The 18,334-nt window shown below is 41.1% G+C and overlaps 1 protein-coding gene across 6 annotated transcripts in view; it reads left to right on the top strand.

Annotated features, from left to right (window-relative positions):
* SOX5 (SRY-box transcription factor 5) overlaps positions 1-18,334 on the top strand; it is a 291,555-nt gene that overhangs the window by 129,467 nt on the left and 143,754 nt on the right. For all 6 annotated transcript variants that reach the window (XM_086466682.1, XM_086466688.1, XM_086466675.1 and 3 more), the window contains 2 exons: positions 3,881-3,967; positions 17,570-17,742. In XM_086466682.1, coding sequence (XP_086322808.1) covers positions 3,881-3,967; positions 17,570-17,742 — 260 coding nt within the window. The remainder of the gene's footprint in view (positions 1-3,880; positions 3,968-17,569; positions 17,743-18,334) is intronic.

Genomic DNA, 18,334 nt, shown 5'->3' with positions numbered 1-18,334 from the left:
TCTTGAAGACGGAATTAGGACACATTCTGAATAACTGTGATACTCAGAATGGCAGAGCACACCATGCATAGCTTTTTGGAAATGCTATGTAGCTGATCGTAATACATAGCTGTCCTGAGGCATATGCAAAATCTGTCACAATATAGCCCAGAATTTAGATGTAGGAACATTGTTCTGGTGAATCCAAGACGAGAGTAAGTGTTGGAGTAGGGATCAGGACTAGCAGTTTCTGCGTGCAGGCCACGTTTCCCAATGTCAAGCTGCACATATACGTGCAAGCGTTAAAAGTTTACTGACTTTCTAATGAATCCAGAGGAGTGCTTTGCAAACAAGTTACAGTGTTTCTTTTCTTAATTTGAGAGCATCATCTTCCCAATGAAGTCTAAAAAAAAAATGAACAAAAGATGACTTTGTTTCTGTACAATCATGAAAGCTCTACAGTTGTAACCTTTTAAACAGTTATTTTTATTTAAGATCTGTAAATTTCAAATCTTTTTTTAATGGGGTACATAAATGACATAATAAGTGTTTGTTTCCAAGATATGGTGCATAATGTCTTTCACAAGTAGTTACTGAAATGTGATAGGTTGAGTATATGAATAGCATATTTTATGTAAGTACAATATGTTAACACAGTATATAATAGAATTAAACAAGCTGTAATTTAATATAGCTCTTTAGCTCTTTAAAGCTATAGGGGTGGGGAAGCTATTGTCTTTCAGAATTAAAGTTCTTTTTAAGTATTAGCAGAAGGACAATTACTTGCTGATTCTGTATCAAAATTCTGTTGAAGTGCCTTATGTAAAAATTGCAGTGCAAGTCAAGGGAGGTTTGAAACTAAGTTAGTACATCAATTAAATATGATTACACGGGTGAGGTTTTTTTTAAAGAAAAAACCCTATATAATATTGTTTTAAATAGTTAACATACAGTATTTCAACAGGGGAAGCGCTGATTAGATCACTACAATCTATTTTATGCCATCGGGATTGCTGAGGGGCTTGTAATTGTGTTAAATTTTCATATTACTCATATTCACGCATTAATGAACAGATGCATTGTTACTATTGGGATTCTGCCATTTGGCCTTTCACATCTCTAATCACGATTTCCTGCTGAGATCTTTACCATTCTCGCAGAAATTCAGCCACTGATACACGCCCGGCCGTCGCACTCGTTACTCTCCGCTCCTTTGCCGCAGCTCTCCCGGAGCCACCGGCGGAGTCGGGTTGCGGGGACACCCGTCGGTAACACGAGTCCCGCGGCTCCGCCGCTAAGGTTGTTAGTGACAAAGCTGCTCCCTTCCACACCCCTCCGCCCCCCCCCCCCCCCCCCCCCCCCCCCCCGGTGTCCCTGCGCCCCGTCCCGGCGCCGCTCCCCGGGCGCTGCAGCGGTGGCCCGGCGCGGTCCCGCCGCGGGACGAAGGCGGGGGGGGGGGGGGGGGGGGGCGCGCTCTGCCGCGGCCCGGGCGGGCAGCGGGGCCCCGGGCAGCGGCTACTGTTGCTTTAACGCGGCAAGTTAGACAGAAGACTTCTGTTTCTTTACGAGCGCACCACGGCGAATATTTTGTCTAGCTGCAGGGGAAAAGCTTTGTCGTGGTCTTTGCTGACAATAGACTTAAAAGTAAGACGGGCTGCTTTTGGTGCCTGGAGGCTCCGGAGCCTATTGTCAGCTCACAATGGATTTCTATTGCCGCATTCCTGCTTTGCAAAGGTTTGTTAGCTTTTAATGACTGACAGCCCTCGACTGCAAATACCGCGTTTGCTCTGGCCTGTTTACACGCTGCTCGAGAATTTTGAGAAAAGCGCGGGGGGAAAAGAAAAAACGAAAAAACAATACGCACACACCAAAAAAAAAAAAAAAAAAAGAAGAAGAAGCAAGCGGCGGCGCTTGTGTGACCTATTCAGAGGTGATTGGGAAAATGGTTTCCTTGGTGGGCGCTGCCAGGGGACGCCCAAACTTCAGAAGTAGCTGTGCGAGCGCCTGGAGCGCGGCGGCAGCTCCGCGGGGTCAGCGCCGGCGCGGAAATGTTCGCGGCTCGGCGGCTTCTCCCGCCCTTTTCGTTAGGGTTTAGTTGCAGCGTCGGGGTTTCTAAAAGGACGCTTGTATCCAGGCGGTCCCGGGTGGCCGAGTCCCCCCGGGTGGCGCAAGGAGCAGCCCCCCTCGCTTCTTGCCGGCCGGAGCCCACCGGCCGGCGAGCGGCACCGCTCGGTGACAGCCGAGACAATTGGGAGCGTTGCGACGTGTATAAAAACATTACGGGGAGGGAAAAAGAAAAAAAAAAAAAACCAAAAAACAAACAACCCAAACCAAACCCACCTCCTGTGCTGTAAATGGGATCCGGCCAGTCGCTGCGCTGGGAGCGGGATGCTGGGCAGGGGGGCTGGATGGGGGGGTGGGGGGGGTGGGAAGCAAGAGGGCACCCGTGCGCCCATCTCCCTGTAGTTACTTCTGCGGTGGTTTTGCACCGCTTGGGGGTGGTTGAAGGGGAGTTTGGGCTCGCTCGGTCCGTGGGGGTGTGACAGTCGCCGTGCGGTGGCGGAAGGGGGGGGGGGGGGGGGGGCGGAGGGGCGCTGCCCCCGCGGAGCCGCGGGTTGGGGCTGCAAGAAAGAAGGCAGAATTAGCCAAACAAGATAATGAAGGTTGCTCCTAATGGTTTTTACTGTGGGGAAAATTAACCAGTTGCTAATAATTGTATGGTCTCTAGGCCAGACGGTCCCTTTGATAAGTTAACATGTACTCCCTTTATGCTCCTGGTAGGGGGTAAACAAATGCCTGAACAAATACAAATAGACATAAACACAAATGTGGAGAATAGCAGTATATGTCTTAGATCCAGATAATAAGTGTGGGTATTGTTATTTAGATGGCGCATACTGGGACACTTATCTTTTAGTACACTCCATTTTCTAACTGAATGCAGTGCTAATCGTGGGATTGAAAGCTATTGTAATTGTGTACCCATCTAAATGCTGACAAGAATATACAATTACATTGTTTGGAATTGAGTTTAATGTTCTCTGAATTTTATTAGCATTTATATTTACTTATGCATTAAAATTCTACACAAAAAGAGGTCAGAATACAAGAGTTATAGACATAAATATCAGACCCATCCACACCCTTACTGCATTTTTCCTGAAAATACTGAACAAATATATTTTATTTTATTTTATTTTTAAAGGAAGTGATAGAATCTGAAATGAGCAAATAATGGGTTTCCATTCTAAGCAATGCCTTTTCTCCCTCTGGATTTTGCAATCTTTTAAAGCTTTTTTCATACCCAACTTTTTATTATTATTTATAATGTGCGTGTTACCGGAAAATCTTTCCACAGTATGCTTACCACCACACGATGTTTAAACACACATTATAAAGTGGATGTAATTGTAAACACTCAGAGGGATATAATTACACGTAGCAGATTTAGGAGCTAATTCTTTGCTTCCCTCTCTCTCTTTCTCTCTCTCTCTCTCTTTACTCTGCATTTTATCAACATAATTATTTTTTGACTGCAGACTAACACCCAGAAACTGACAGGCATCCATTATAGGCAGCAACTTGTTCACCAAATTGAAAAACAATGAACTGCAGGTTTACATGTGCCCATTGTCATACAAAATTACCGGGGCTTTGTTCCACAAGAGGAAAAAGCTAATGGTTTTGAAACAGCAGGTGACAAAACACAATCTTTTTTTTTCTCCCCCCCTTCCCCCCCCCCCCCCCCCCCCCCCCCCTTATCAGTTTGTTGATGAAGTCATTACGAACTGGGGCCCAGAATAGGGTTGGCCTTATTTTTAGCAGATAGACTTTTAATGAGTTCTATTGTGGAGACAGTCATGTTGATTTGCTTACCTTTTTTTTCCCCCCCTTCACTCAGAAACTCCCAGTATTGAAAAGCTACTATCAAAGGACTGGAAAGACAAGCTTCTTGCCATGGGATCAGGGAACTTTGGAGAAATAAAAGGTAACGCTGTTTCTGTGCTAAAGCAAATTGAGAATGAATATACAGATACCACTGGCTTTATGGAACTTTGTTTGCTCCTTTTCCCCTCCCCTCGAAACATCAGAATTTGGGGCTAAAATGAAATGTATGCTCTCCATCTGTGACAATATAAATAAATGAAATGATATGCTGCCCTAAGTGAATGAAGTGACGTAAAGCTTTTGTTGCATACATCGTACATTGCATACATCCTATTGCTGGATTGGGGAAAAAAAGTCAATTCACGTATCAAATATAGGCTTATGTGATATCAGAGTATAACAGCTTCTGAAATCTGAGGGTGATCAGAAGTCCTTGATAATTTTTGGACAGATTTTGATGATGTAGATTTTTTTACTTTTCTGCATGTAGGGAAAAAAAAAAAAAAAAAGAGCAAAGTTTGTGTAATGATACCTCTAGGTACCGAAATTAGCCAGTGCAGATTTTAAAAGACAGCGTACAACATCTGTGCACTAAAGCATGTTCTTTTAAAGCTGTACTCCAGAAGGAAAATGACAAAATTTGACCACTCTCCAGCAGCAGTAGCTTCTGCTTTGCCAAGATGTTTCCCCATTTTATATACGTGAGGTCATTTTAGGGAACCTGTAGTTGTTTGTTTTCATGTAATTTAATATTTTTGTAATTCTTCCTCAGTGCTTGTGATGAGGAACCAACTCAAAATATATGTGTGTCAAAAATTCTAGTTTTCAGAGCAGCCATTATCACTCTGAAAGGAAACAGTGACTCCGATTCTTCTCCCATTTATATCAGCGTGCATCTGGAGTAGCAAAATCCAAGCCAATGTTGTTTTGGAAATGTGAAAGTAGAATGAGATTAAAATTAAACCCTTCTTTTATGTTTATAAACTAGATTCATTTCTCTCCATTATTTTTGGTTTGTTTGCTTACTAGTGTTGTCCCTGATAGAGAGAACCTCATCCAGGCAGGCTCCCAAACCTTGTGCCTGACAGGTTTAAGGATCTTCTGTGCAAGAGGTGGGCGGTAGTCAGTAAAGAATACAACATGGCGTGCTCTTGGATGGATGTTAATGTACATGTGCAAAGCTAGGGTTATTTCAATTATATGTGCCTTCCAGCTTGTCACCAGTAAGCTACCGGCGTTAGTTTGTGCTAGTCCACTGACTTACATGAGTAGGAAAGTATGCCACTTGCTTCCCCGAGCTTCTCCCTAAGAGGCTGTAATTCAAAAATATATATTCATTACATATGTAGAATAACTTTATAACAGAATGTAGTGCTTCAGCCCCAAGTAAGCTGAGATACTCTTATAACAGAGCGCCAAACCCTGTGTTTTGTATTCCTGCCGAGCATGTGCGTAAAGCAACAGGTCGTAAAGAGGTAGGGCAGCCACTGGGCTTATCTGTGAGTTCTGGTTTTTAAAAGCATATTGTTTTAAAATAGCGTCATCGTTTGCCATGAACTGATGAATCTTTAAGATGTTTCAGGCCCAAAGTACACAGGCGGCTTTCATATCCCCATTTGGGTGTGTATTTCAGCAGTTCTTGCATGTTGTCTGGAGCCTCTTTAACTCCTGATATGCTGGAGCCTTTAGGACTCCCAGTGATTCTCCTCTGCCTTTGGACTCGTTAAAGCTGCTCTGAACAGTGCTGCGCACTGAGAATGCCGTCTGTTCCCAGTCCCTATGATCTTGTTCTGTTGGAGGGCAATCTTTTTTCTCTCTTCCTCTTTTTCCTTTTCACAAGCTAAACTTGAAAGCGACAGCAGCAGCTATATGCTAGCACGAAAGAAATTCAACAGTCCTTTCAGTCTTGCCCGGGGGGAGGATGGGGAGCAACAGCACAGCCTCAGAGAAGAGTTTGCTTTGCTTTAATTTTTGTTTTTTAGCTTCATATTTTGAACACAAGTCGAGTTATTGTTCTGTAGCTCTGTTCAAAAGCCTCACATCTGAGGCTTTTCAGTGCAACTGTGGTTCCATGGTTGGGGGCATGGTTATTAGGTGTTTGGATCAGGTTTGGCAGTAAGCTGTGAAAACAGGCACTGGTTTATTTTTCCTACTGACTGCCGTGACAGTTGCAATTATTGTCCATTGTTCCTAGGTGGCTAGAAAGGAGGGAGGATACAATAGAGCATTGCCCTCTGGGGGTAAATGAATTTGACTTACAGGTTCTTGGGGGGTCAGGCAGGCTGATTATTTAGTGCCCAGGAATGTGGTTTTCATGGCACCGCCAGCCATGAGCGGCCAACAAACAATGGCTCAGCTGTATTGCAGCTGTATTTAGTGAGGCAACATGAAAGGTGTGCAAGTTGAGCTGCTTTATACTCACGTATGCGTGTACAAACACACATGTATTACGCCAGAAAATGGTTTTGTCCTTCTGTAGGAACGTAGAGTTATTAAGATTTCCAGTTGTGATTTTTTAATTAACTTCTCTCTATATTTGGCCTGGCAGCTGTATTTTTTCCCCCCTCGTTTCTCTATTAGTGATATTTGGAAAACCTGCACAAGTAGTGTCTTATTATTAACACACCCTGGAATGTGGACAGCACTAGAAGCTGTACTGCCCAACTGTCTTATGCACTGAATAGTTTTTTCCATGTAACTGTTCAAAATTTCATTGTGTTTTTCATTAGATCTGGGGGAGTTTTAGTACGTCATGTGCTAAAGCCTCAGCACTAGGCTACATATTGTTAATGCCCAAGTCTGTGTTATTACCATTGAGTTTTATTCTCTGGGAGAGATTAAAAGAAAGGGAGATGAAGCGGGAGACTTTATTTTCTATTAGTGTTATTTCTTTTAAATTAGGAAGCGGTAATATTTTATTAAAGATAGGGGAGTTGGTAAATGGCTGGAAGTCACCAGACTCCCATGGTTTATATTCAGTTGTTCCTCTAGTTGCTTTGTTGCTTTCAGCAGCTACTTTTAAGCCCCCACTTTCTTCATCTGCATGCCTGTAAAATGGGAGAACCATCAGTGAGTATCTGCAGAGGTCTAACTGCAGACTTCAAGATCACAGTTAGAAGGATCTATAGATGTTCAGCTACTAATGGAAAAGGAAATGTAATATTTAATTCCAGAGCTTGACTGAAAGGTACTGCAAGGGAATACGCTTACAAAAATGGGGCAAAATCTAGAACCTTTCATATCTGTAGAAATTTTAACTCAAACGCCTCTTGTGTTTAGAGAGGTAGTCTGGGGCTAAATAAATAATACAAGTCTGGCAGTGGAGATTTCTTAAGAAATTTTGTTTTGAAACCGTGGATTTTTTACACTGTTCAAAACAAGTCACTCTATAGTAAAACCCACAAAACATGCCATTAAATTGAGGTATTTTACAATAAAGCTGTAAAACTGTATATTGAATTGGTTAAAGCCTGTTCAAACTTACTTGTATCCATCATATTCAGGAACAGGGCTCAAAAGGCCTCTGGATTATTCATGGATAATGCTGTTTATTGGATTCAGTGGAGCACAGAGAACTTCAAGTCTCAAACCAATCATCTACAGGAAAGAAAATTATACCCCCTTTCTGCTTTCAGCGTAGCCGCCCGATACCTGTGCATTGCAGGGTGAAAGTGGTTGCTTTCCCCCAAAGCAACGTTACCGACTGCAGCAGATGCAGCATGTAGGGTGGGCTGTTGATAGGAAGAGGTATAAGAAGTATATTTCCATGCTCTTCAATGCCAGTGGCCGTCCCTATACTGAGAAAATTAACATGAAACTTCCATTTCAGTGGTGTTGGGCCTCCTTTGAGCAGACTTCAGGCAACGGTGCTGGCCCCCCAGGTGCATCAGGAGGTGCACAGTCTTGCTAACAGTGATGTGAGTGAGGCAGCTTTAACCACGATGAGAACTCTTTGTAGAAGTTCCCCGGCGTACACAAAGCCTTTCGGCTAATCTCCTCCATCACTCGCTTATCGAGAGTTGTCAGGAAATAATAATACATATTTTATATGTTCTCCACTTAGCTAATTTTGAATAGGTGTGTGGAATAAAAGGCGAAACTGACTTTTGTTTCTGATCTTTCTGAGTTGGTTTTGTGTTGGAGTGAAGGCATTGTTAACAGTGATTGTGCCTGAATCTCTCAAGAAAGACCGGGCAAGCCTGAACCTGATATATTTTTTTGTTGATTGAAAATCCTTTTCTGTTGTACAGGTTAGTTCCTAAACAACTCCAGTGAAGTGTTTTCTGCACTCACTGTGAAAGGGATCATCATTAGGGTAAAATCAGCCCTTTGTTGTATCCACTTAAATCTAGGTGACTCCAAAGACTATACTGGAGTAACCACAGATTTATGAGTGTAATTGAAAGCAAGATTAGCCTTCCAATCCTAATCTTTAATGCATGATAACACAGACATTTGTTTTGTGCGAGAAACAGGGTTCCAAGTTATGTGAAGTATCAGTGCAGGTATTACATCAAGCTGTGTTTGATGTGTGATAGAGCTGTGTTTGCTGAAGACTCTAATTTTGCTTATATTTTTGGAAGATGGGGCATGTGAAAGCATGCAGTGAACGGTCTTACGACTGCCAATAATGGATAAAGAGAAATAATCCATTCAGCGATACTATAGCTCATCAGAGCCCATGAATTAAAGACATATGTTATGTAGATTCAATGTATGGATTAAAACGGATAATCTGGTAGGTGACACACAGAATCTTGAGATAAGTGGGCTATGCAGATTCGGTATATGGATTGTGACGGATAATTCCATTTAAGTAATGCTGGACAAGTTGAAGACAAGTAAGCTTCGGGTAGTGCTCAGGTTATGTGCAATAATCCAGTGAGTGACACTTTGGATCGCATAATCTGTAAACTGAAGACAAGGAAGCTGGGGATTCTGCATTTAGATGGGGACAGGAGGAAGGAGGGGGAAGGGGAGAGAGATTATTCATGGAGAATACACTGGGTTTAAACCTTTGACTAATAAAGCACAGATCCCCAAGAGATGGGTGAAAGCTGCACACTTTCTTAGGAGCTGTGTGAATTTCGCATTTGCAAATTAATGGTTGAAAAATGTTTGCAAACTTGTGTCAGATGTGGACATTTTGCATTATTTTTTGTGGATAGTATTGTGTTTGGAGTGGGGAGAGAAGGAGGGTGAGAGAGTCATAAGTGGAGGAGGTAAGATCTGTCTGATTGTTGGCTTTTTAACTATGATAAGTTCAATATTTATTGCAACCTACTTAGTATCTTCTCCGTGTTTATTTTTCAGAGTGTTTAATACTAGGAGATTGCTGACAGTGAGCTTTAGTCCTTTGTTAATATTTCAAAAGTGCTGAGGGAGGGGAACCTGCCCCGTGGCACACAGGGGAACCCAAGTTTTGAGAGGAAATTTGGCAGCTGCCAAAATAGTGGAGGTTGATCAGAAGGCAACACGATACTCTCAGGCTGCAGAGGAGTAGAGAGTGCCAATTGAGCCACACCAATGCAGAACTTCTTTCAGGCCAAATGAAAGCCTGAAATGGAGATTGTGACTGGATGGAGCTGCTCCTATTTGACCCTAGAACAGGCGGTTAGTTGAGGGGAGCATCTGTGGGAGGAATCTTTTTTAAAGCATCTGAAATGCAACAACTCTGAATTTGTGACAAAGCAGCAAATTCAGGCTGTTCTGGATTTGTATTTTTTCACTTAAAGGTACTTAATTTGTTCAGAAAAAAAAGGGTCCTATTTAAATCAAATACAACTTGTATTTTTAAGAAGTTATTATTATTAATCACAAGTGATTATTAATAGAGAAAATAGAGTAAAATTTAATTAAGTAAAGTAGCAAATGCCAATGGCTTTATTGTATTTGAACATACGGAGGCCAAACCACTATGTGTAAAAATCATCCGGAGGGTTGGATGACAAAAGGGACCTAAAGCAGTTCTTCTTAGTACTGAAGCTACCTGAAAGATGTGCTGATAGAGATAAATGTTGCTGAGCTACGTTTACCAGTTTGTCAAAACAAAGCAAATGTACATACACATACATATTTTCTACTGTTTTTCTTGCTGCTGCAGCAGCAAATGCTATTTCTCTAGCCTAGTTCTAGCTTGTTGTCTAGACAGTAAAACAATGAATAACCTCTGAGAAATAGTCTCAATACAAATGTTTTCTATTCCTTTTGTAACCTTGACAATAAGTTACTAACCTGGTTGAATACCAAGCTTTGTTTGCAGTCTACTGTACCAAAACTTCTTCTGACAGCAAATAAAGAATACTCAGTGACAACTTCTTTCCAGCATTGCGAAATAGTAATGTGCTGGTCTGTTACAGAGCAGACGGCTCAGTTTTTGTCCCCACAGAATATTAATTCTTGAGGGTAGTAATGGTAAAAGATGGTAATTGTTCATCATTTGTTTTTATTCGTTCTGCGAAGTCTTCCACTGAAACCTGAAATATTAGGACTGTCCGCATGCTGAAATAAATAACTTCCTTCTAGCTTGCTGTTCTAAAAAGGATTTTTATTTGTCAAACAGAGAAGATTCATTACATAAATCCTTAGGTACAGACAAATCAGTTTGAGTTCTGGGCTTTTTCTTTCCTTGTTTCTTTTTTTTGGTGTCTGTGGCTTGCTGAGTAAAAAGCAGTCAGAAAGTTCTCTTTTATTGTGCTGACTTCCCATATCAATCAGATGAAGTAATTTAATTTAGCAAGGTAGGTAGTTATAAGTGGTGGCAGTCATTGTATAGTAAAGTTGGCTTAAATACTTAATGAAAAATGCCAGGTTTTAGATGTTTACGTCCTGACAGCTCCAAGATTTACTGGCCTGAAAAGCTATGTGCCACTCCATAATAAAACATTTTCTGAAGTATTGATTAGGAAAGCATCAAGGGAGTTTGCACACGTGCACAAGCACTACCCATATCCACCCACCAATATATACCAGCAAGTACATCAGTTTAAAGGATATGCTCACTGCTTGGTCATAAACATTTGACATTTCTGTTCAAAGACAGAGGAAAGAAGAGTTTAAATTCTGAACTTACCTCAGCCAGTTAGATCTGTTTATCAGACTACGTTTCCTGAAGGCACGTAACATCAGCTCCCCATTGCCTCACATATACAACTTCAGGTGACGTCAGCAGCGCAGCCGTTTGTGCAGCCAGGGGAGAATACTCCTCTTGAAAATTATTGTGTTATAAATAGATTTATTTTTTTTAAGGAAAGCATGACAAAGATTAGCATGCTTTTAAGTCGAAGACGACTAGGCGGCCTGTCTATTTTACTTTTCTCATTTCCGTACTGAGCAGAGTAATGTTGGGTTTGGATTTCAGATGTGGCAGGGCAAAGTTAAAACTGGAGTGGGGAGTGGGGAAAGAAAAATAGTTGACAATGGGATGAGAATGAAACTCTCAAGAAAAGATACTGGAATAAAACTCTCAAAAGAAAGGTACTTACTTTATGGACTGCTGATACTTATTCTTTGGATGTAATAATGTTAGTGCCAGTAGGAGTTTAATTCTTCTGAGGACAGCTTAGTTAATAGACTGTAAACCTCCTTCTTGGCTCTTTTTCAATTTTGTATCAAAGCTGTTACGTCCCTGCCTTAAAAACTGGATGGAAAAACCACACCGCTGCAAGAAATGCTTGGAGGTGACTCGGGTTTTAGCTGATGTATGGGTCGTAGTTATGTTCTCATCAGTACTGTTGTTACATCAGAGTAAAGTTACGCAGAAACTGTGTTGTGGCATGGTTCTGTTGCTTGGTTAGTTGGATGGCGTCAATAATTGCTTCATTCATAGGGTGCCTGTGGCTGGAACCCTACCTGAGGTCAGACCGGGTCAAGCAAAGATTCAGTTACCTATTTAGCATGTATCCCTGTTAGAGTCAGTGGGGAAATTCTTGGCCTTACTGACATAGTTCTGCTGGTGACTTCGGCAAGGCCAGCCGTAAAACGGCTTACAGCGCGTAAAGTTAAGAATGACTTTAGACAAGTTTATATAAAAAATTCACGCCTTAGTTTTCCCTTAAAAAAAGCGGTGCATACCACTTCCTTTCTACCTGCTTATGGTCTTTAAGAAGATCAATTAGCTAATGCTTTGAAATTAAAAAATGCTCTACACTGCATGCTCTAATTATTATTATACATCTTAACATTATTTGAATATGGAGTACTTAAAAATATTCTTATTTCCATTTACTGTTTCTTTTTGCCTCTGCAAAGCTTTGTAGATAGAGGAGGATTTTTTTTTTCTTTTGTAACCATAGTTAATGGTATGAACGTAATATAATATTATTGTGTCTTCCAGGCTTTGTACTCGCACATTGTTTTCTTTGATTTTTCTTTGAAAGACAGATGCTGACAGTTCAAAAGCTATTTACGTAATTACTTTGATAGTAAACTGACTCGGGGGATAAATTTCACTGTCGTACGGGTCTGCGTGAGCGTGCACACGAGCACCCCTGATTGATAACGTCCCTAGCAGTTCAATTGAGACATGTCAGAGAGCCTTGCCACGTCTCTGCCCCTTGCAGAATATGCTGGGTGCCGTGCGGCTGTGAGCGGATCTGTAGGCTGGCTGCAAGCAAACATTCTCATCGCTTGAGCATTCGCAGCAAAAGCCTAAAATGCCTGTTAAAGAAAATATTGGCTTTCCTATTTTCTCATTTACATTCTCATTCTGTCTAATAAATTATAATAAAGTATTTACTGTTTTGATCGCAGAAGCAGTTTCTCTGCCTTTTTTTTTGCTTTGATTCTGTTTTGGGTGGGTATGCCAAGGTTTCTCCTGTTCGTTTTCTCACTTTAAGTGTGTCATTTGGTCATATTGGTGTCTTCATTCTAATGTTTATTAAAATGTTACTGTCACTGCCAGTCTGAGACTGTGAATCAGAACTAAGAATGTGTAATAGTTTATTTCACATTTGAGTAAATTTCTTTTACTACTTAAACACTATTATGGATAGTGTTGATCTGAGATGAAGTTTAGATTTGGCGATACAGAATGCCACTAATTTGAGTCTTCTTTCGTTGCCATCTGCTATGGGTGTTGTATCCACAAACATTTTTTTTTCCCTTTCTGAATCTCTTTTTGTGGTGGTAGAGAATAAGCTGATGCATCTGGAAAGCATCTTTTCTTGGACCATTCACTGTATCAACCCGTAGTGTATACTTTGATGCTCTCTTGTCCGAGTTGTTTTGATAAGTTGTAAAAATCCACATTTTGCCATTGCAGTCATAGAGTACAGAGAGAACAATATGAGCACCTACAGCAGTCTCCTGAAAGGCAGGTGGCCTGGTGGTTAAAAGCTTTGTTAAACATAAAACGTGCAATATCTATTTGTTGTGGATCTGACGGTAATTAAGAGTAATTTTTGAGGCAGACATTGGTGTAAGCCACTCTCCTTTTATTCCTCACTCAATACCTGTGTGAAGTGGTCTAGCTTGCTGTCAAGTTGTACACTGCAATAATGGGCACTTGTTTTTTCTCCCAGTCACGCTGCATGGCTAGAGTGAAAGCACTGCAGCTGTACCGATAGCATGTGTAGAGTACAGGCCAGCTCCAGAACTGTTCCCAACTGTGGTACTTGGAGCAGCTCTAAGTGAGTTTAATAGCGAAGCAGATGAAGGTAGCTGCTGGGGCTGGTGGCTGATTGTCACTGAGCTTTGCAGTTCCCAAGTTCTAGCAGTGTTAGCAGCCGCGGGGATAGGTCATTGGTTCCCCAGTAGCATAGTTTAAGCAACTGCCTTTATGCGGTTGGTGGTGTAGTTACTTAAAATACCGACAGGTTTTGCCCTGTAAGCTACGGAATTCTTAAAATGGAAATCCCTTAGCTGCCAAGGCACTTCACGTGATGATAAAGGTTTTGATTTCATGCAGGTTAGCAGAGAGCAAATAGTGACGATAGGACAGCAGTCCACCATCCCTGCCTACCCACCGTCCACAACATCTGCAAAGGGTTACAAAAGTGGCAGCTGATCCTCTTAACTCTGCAGTGAGTTTCAATACACTGGAAAAAATTCCTATCGCTGAATGTACTTATGTAGTGACCAAGCTTTTGCCCTCAGCTCACCATTAAATAAATAACATCAAGTACTGTTTGGCCTTCATTTGTTATGCAAACTAAGTAATTTATGAATAATAACTGTGAAATGGCAGTTTTGTTGGCCATGTCCACGAAAGAAATTATAGAAAAGGTGTGCTGGGTAGTAAGGGTAAAAACCCCCCAACTTAAACTAGATGCATACACTTTACATTGTGATCAAGACAGTCTGATTCAAGTATTTTTCTTCTTTTTAGTTTTCACACTTTTACAAGCCACCGGTTGTCTTCAAGAAACTTCAAAACTATCTGTGATTCATCGTCAGTGGGGCTTAGATAGATGTGTGGATAAGGCAAGGGGAAACTTAACCCAGGGTTTCCCGTCTCCCAGTAGACTTCTGATCTCTCTTGCCTCTGATTTTGGGCAGGTCACTTGAGAGTATGGCAATCCATGTACTTATTTTGCATGAAATGGTAAAGGATTGACGTTATAATTAAGTATTATTGAATTTACTGGAAGGACTGGCTAATCACGTGAAAATGAAGTGCCTACTAAGCCACGTTTTCCAGAAAGTATTCTCCAACAAAAGACTTTTTTAAGTTGACAGTGATAAAATTCTCCCTTTCATTTTATTAGCAAACTGAAATTGCTTAAGAAATATAATGCAAGAAGGCTGCCTTTTTGTCAGACTACTTCCACTCCAGTTTATAAGCCGAAGGAATTATGTATTGTACTTACTAAGTTAGTGCATAAAGCAGCCCCTCTGGGCATCTCAAAGTTTCTTTAAAAACTGAGTAATAACGAAGAGACTGAGTTTGGTGGATTTGTCCCCAGCTGCAGGGCCACGGTGTGCCTGCAACTCCGGTGTTTTCACCAACATTTTGTTGCCCTGACTGCTTGTTCTTAGTTCATCCAGACCTTCCTCTTGTTCCTGCCATTTAAATAAAGCTGTGGTTTTCCCAGGGAAGAAATTATTTTCTCCTCTCTAGGTAAACCAGGCTAAAGAAACTGCAGTAGGTGGACAGCCCCGCAGTTGTGCAGTTGTTCGGTGTCACACGTGCAGTGTTCTGCTCTCTCTTGGGAAGCGCAGCCTGAGCTCTGGAGCACAGGGCTGGATATCAACATTTCTTTTTCTGCCGCTGTCGGTAACTAACTCTGTGACCTCTCTGTCTGTCAGTTTACACATATGGAAACATTTTTCCACCTTTCAAAGGTGTGGTGGGGATTAATTTAACTTCACAAAGTGCTTTTTGATTCCCAACTGAAAGCTACTGTAGGAGCTCAGAATACACTGATGAACCAGTACTGGCTGAAGATCTTTGATGTGTGTCAGGGTAGTTGTCAAACAGTTTATTTGACAGTGATTGCTTTTTGCTTGCCCTAACTTTAGGGCTAAGCCAATCCTGTGTATTCCTTCTCTTTCTAGGTCTTTCTCCCTGTCTCTCTTGCGCACAGCAACTAAGTTTGGAATAAAATATCTGCTGAGTAAATAATTAAAATATTTACTTTTCAGATGTTTCAGTGTGCCCAGCATGTTATACTGTCAGTATCAGTATACTGATATTCTTCGCTAGATGAGCATTGCAGTAAACTGACATGCCTAACCGCCGATAGGACGCGGAAGGGGCTGCCTTCTAGAATAATTCTTGTATGCCACTTGGAAACACTGCACCCTTTTTCTTAGGGAAAAACAAATGACAGACGGGAGAATGGCAATAGACATTTCTGATTAATTGTATGGCCGGGTGGCAAATGCATTACTTGTAGCAGTTCTCCAATGTTTGAAATAAAAATCCTAAGTTGAAAGTGTGTTCTTCAGCAGTGTTAGTATTTTAGCACTGGCTTTGATTCTTTCTCACAGCTTTTAACAGGTTTAAAGTCCTATGGTTTCTGTTTCAGAGTGTTTATCAAGTTTCCAGCTTGTACCACAGTTTTTTTGGAGGCTATATCTGAGAGTACTCTGCTGTAGCTGACATAAATCTCGAGCGTCTTAATAAAAAGTTATTCATGTTACATTTCCTTTATATGAAAATGTTGATCCTTTGTGTTTTCCCACTTGTATATGGCTGTCTCCAGAGGCATTTAAGGGCTTCGACTTGGCTGATGTGGGAGCTGGGATGTTGCTTGGGAGCACAAGGTTGAAATTAAGTGAATGTAAATTAAACTAACTGTCAAGCAAAGAGCCCTACCAGTGACACCTCTAAGGCTGTGGTACAGTCTTCCAAAGAAAGCAGTAGATGATTCACCATTTCAGACATTTCAATCCAATCTAGAAAGCTGTAGTAAATATATTGTAGGGAACATTCCTGCACTGGCAGGGGGGGTAGACTAAATGAGCTATTACCAGTAGCTCTTTTCCATGTCTGACTGATAGTTGGCTAGGAACATGTTCAGTATAGTCGCCAATTTTTCTTCTTTTTTTTTTTTTCACTTGGAGAGCACTGGTGACATTGGCAGAAGAATGCTTCCTGTGTTTGAGAAAGGTTTGTGTGGCAGAGTTGTCCCAAAAGCAGGCTATTTTCAGAGGAGGCATAGACACTGATAGCCTTAATCCTTTCCTAAAGCTTTTTTGAGAAAGGGTTTCATAGGATCTGAGTCATGTGAGAGGGTGTGGTGGAATTGGAGATATCTGTGGATTAGCTGCTACACATATTTTCTGGTCTTTTAAATTCAAAGTCAAATGATCCTGGATATACTAATAGTGCCATTTTTTGGTTTAGTGTATGATTCATAGCTTTTGATTTTTTCTGGAATTTTTTCTTCACTTCCCTTATATAAGCACTGTCCTTCTGGGTAGAAGGAGAATTTTTAAAGGGATTATGAGAGTGAGGTAGACAGTTCCTCTGTCTGCTGAACTCTCCTATAAAAAACATCTAGTGGCAGTACAAATGAGAGAGATGGTGAGTTGTGTTTAACACAGTTTTTTCTGATATGTTTATGCAAGACTTCTTCCTTTAAAAATACTCATCAGTGGCAGCAACAGTGATAGTAGTTAGTGACAATTTAAATACTATATAATTTCATCCTAATCAGGGCAGCTGTAGATGATATAACAGGTAGCGTCCTGACAGCTGTTGTGTGCTGAGCTAGGAACAGTGAGAAAGCTGGGCATGGGGAGCTAGAGAGGTATCCAGCACCCAGGAGACTTCTCTGCTTCCCGTTGGTTATAGAGGGATGTTAATACACACTTTACAGTTTCTGTAGGTGTCGAAGCGTTGATATGTCTTTGTCCTAAGTTTCTGACAAAAATGTAATTGTCTTTCAAAACCAGAAGTGTAGAGTTTGATCCCCACAAAATGTAAACAGTGTTTAAAATTTGAAACTTCTTTCAAAACAGGCAGTATTTTTTTCCCCTATTAATGTGATAAAAAGGCAATGGGAAATTGGTGAAAGGGCAAGGAAACATTGAAGGGGGACACCAGATCAAAGCCTGTGCACAGAATTAAACTCCATAGCTCTTTTTCGTGTAGAGGGACAGGTCTTAATGTGCAGTATATTGCAATATGCTGCTGCTCTTTGGTTCTACTAAAACTTTTCTTACAGTGAAGCTGCAAAATAAAAACCTGTCTAGCTCTAAATTTCCTCTCTTTACTGTTTTTTTTTTTTTTTTTTTTTCACCATATGATGCCCAGGGACTCCAGAAAGCCTCGCTGAGAAAGAAAGGCAGCTCATGGGTATGATCAATCAGCTGACCAGTTTGCGAGAACAGCTGCTAGCAGCTCATGATGAACAGAAGAAACTGGCTGCATCACAGATCGAGAAACAACGCCAACAAATGGAGCTGGCTAAGCAGCAACAAGAACAGGTGAGTGATTATTATAGCGGCTTTCAGCTTAAATAGTTTTCTAGGAGGACTTTCCAGTAGTTTATCTTTTAGGGTTGGTACTCTCAAGTTTGCTCTCCACCTAAAATTTTTTTCCATTCGTTTTCTTAGGGGAAGAAGTTTGAACAAAAATGTATTGGAAGAATGCTTTAATTTGCAATATATGAAATTATGCTCTTTGTCTTACAAAGATACACCTTCCATTTTGGAGGTACTCTCTTCCGATAGTGGTTGGGGTTTTTTTTAAAATAAGTGTAAATAAGCATGCAACTTCAGCCCACCTGAATATCCTTCCAATGCTGCTTGAATTCAGTGGTGCTGAATAGGTATAAAAGGAACAAAATGCAGCACTTGGATTGTAATGTGAGAAATGAAAAGGTTGGTTTTGCCAACTGTCGAAAAAAAGTGGGGGAGAAGGATATAAAGGCAGTGAACAAGTGTGACTTTTTTTTTCTTCTACACTTGAGAGGCTTGATTTTCAGCTCTTGCAAATATACCCTCCACTGAAAATGCAAAACGTGTTTTCACATGTGAGCAGTTCCAATGTGCATGCATGGACACATGACATTTTGTG

The sequence above is a fragment of the Leptosomus discolor genome, chromosome 1 (genome assembly GCF_034619465.1).
Source record: "Leptosomus discolor isolate bLepDis1 chromosome 1, bLepDis1.hap2, whole genome shotgun sequence".
Classification (NCBI taxonomy): domain Eukaryota; kingdom Metazoa; phylum Chordata; class Aves; order Leptosomiformes; family Leptosomidae; genus Leptosomus; species Leptosomus discolor.
Note: the sequence above shows the minus strand (reverse complement) of the source record. Positions and strands in the feature narration are given on the sequence as shown.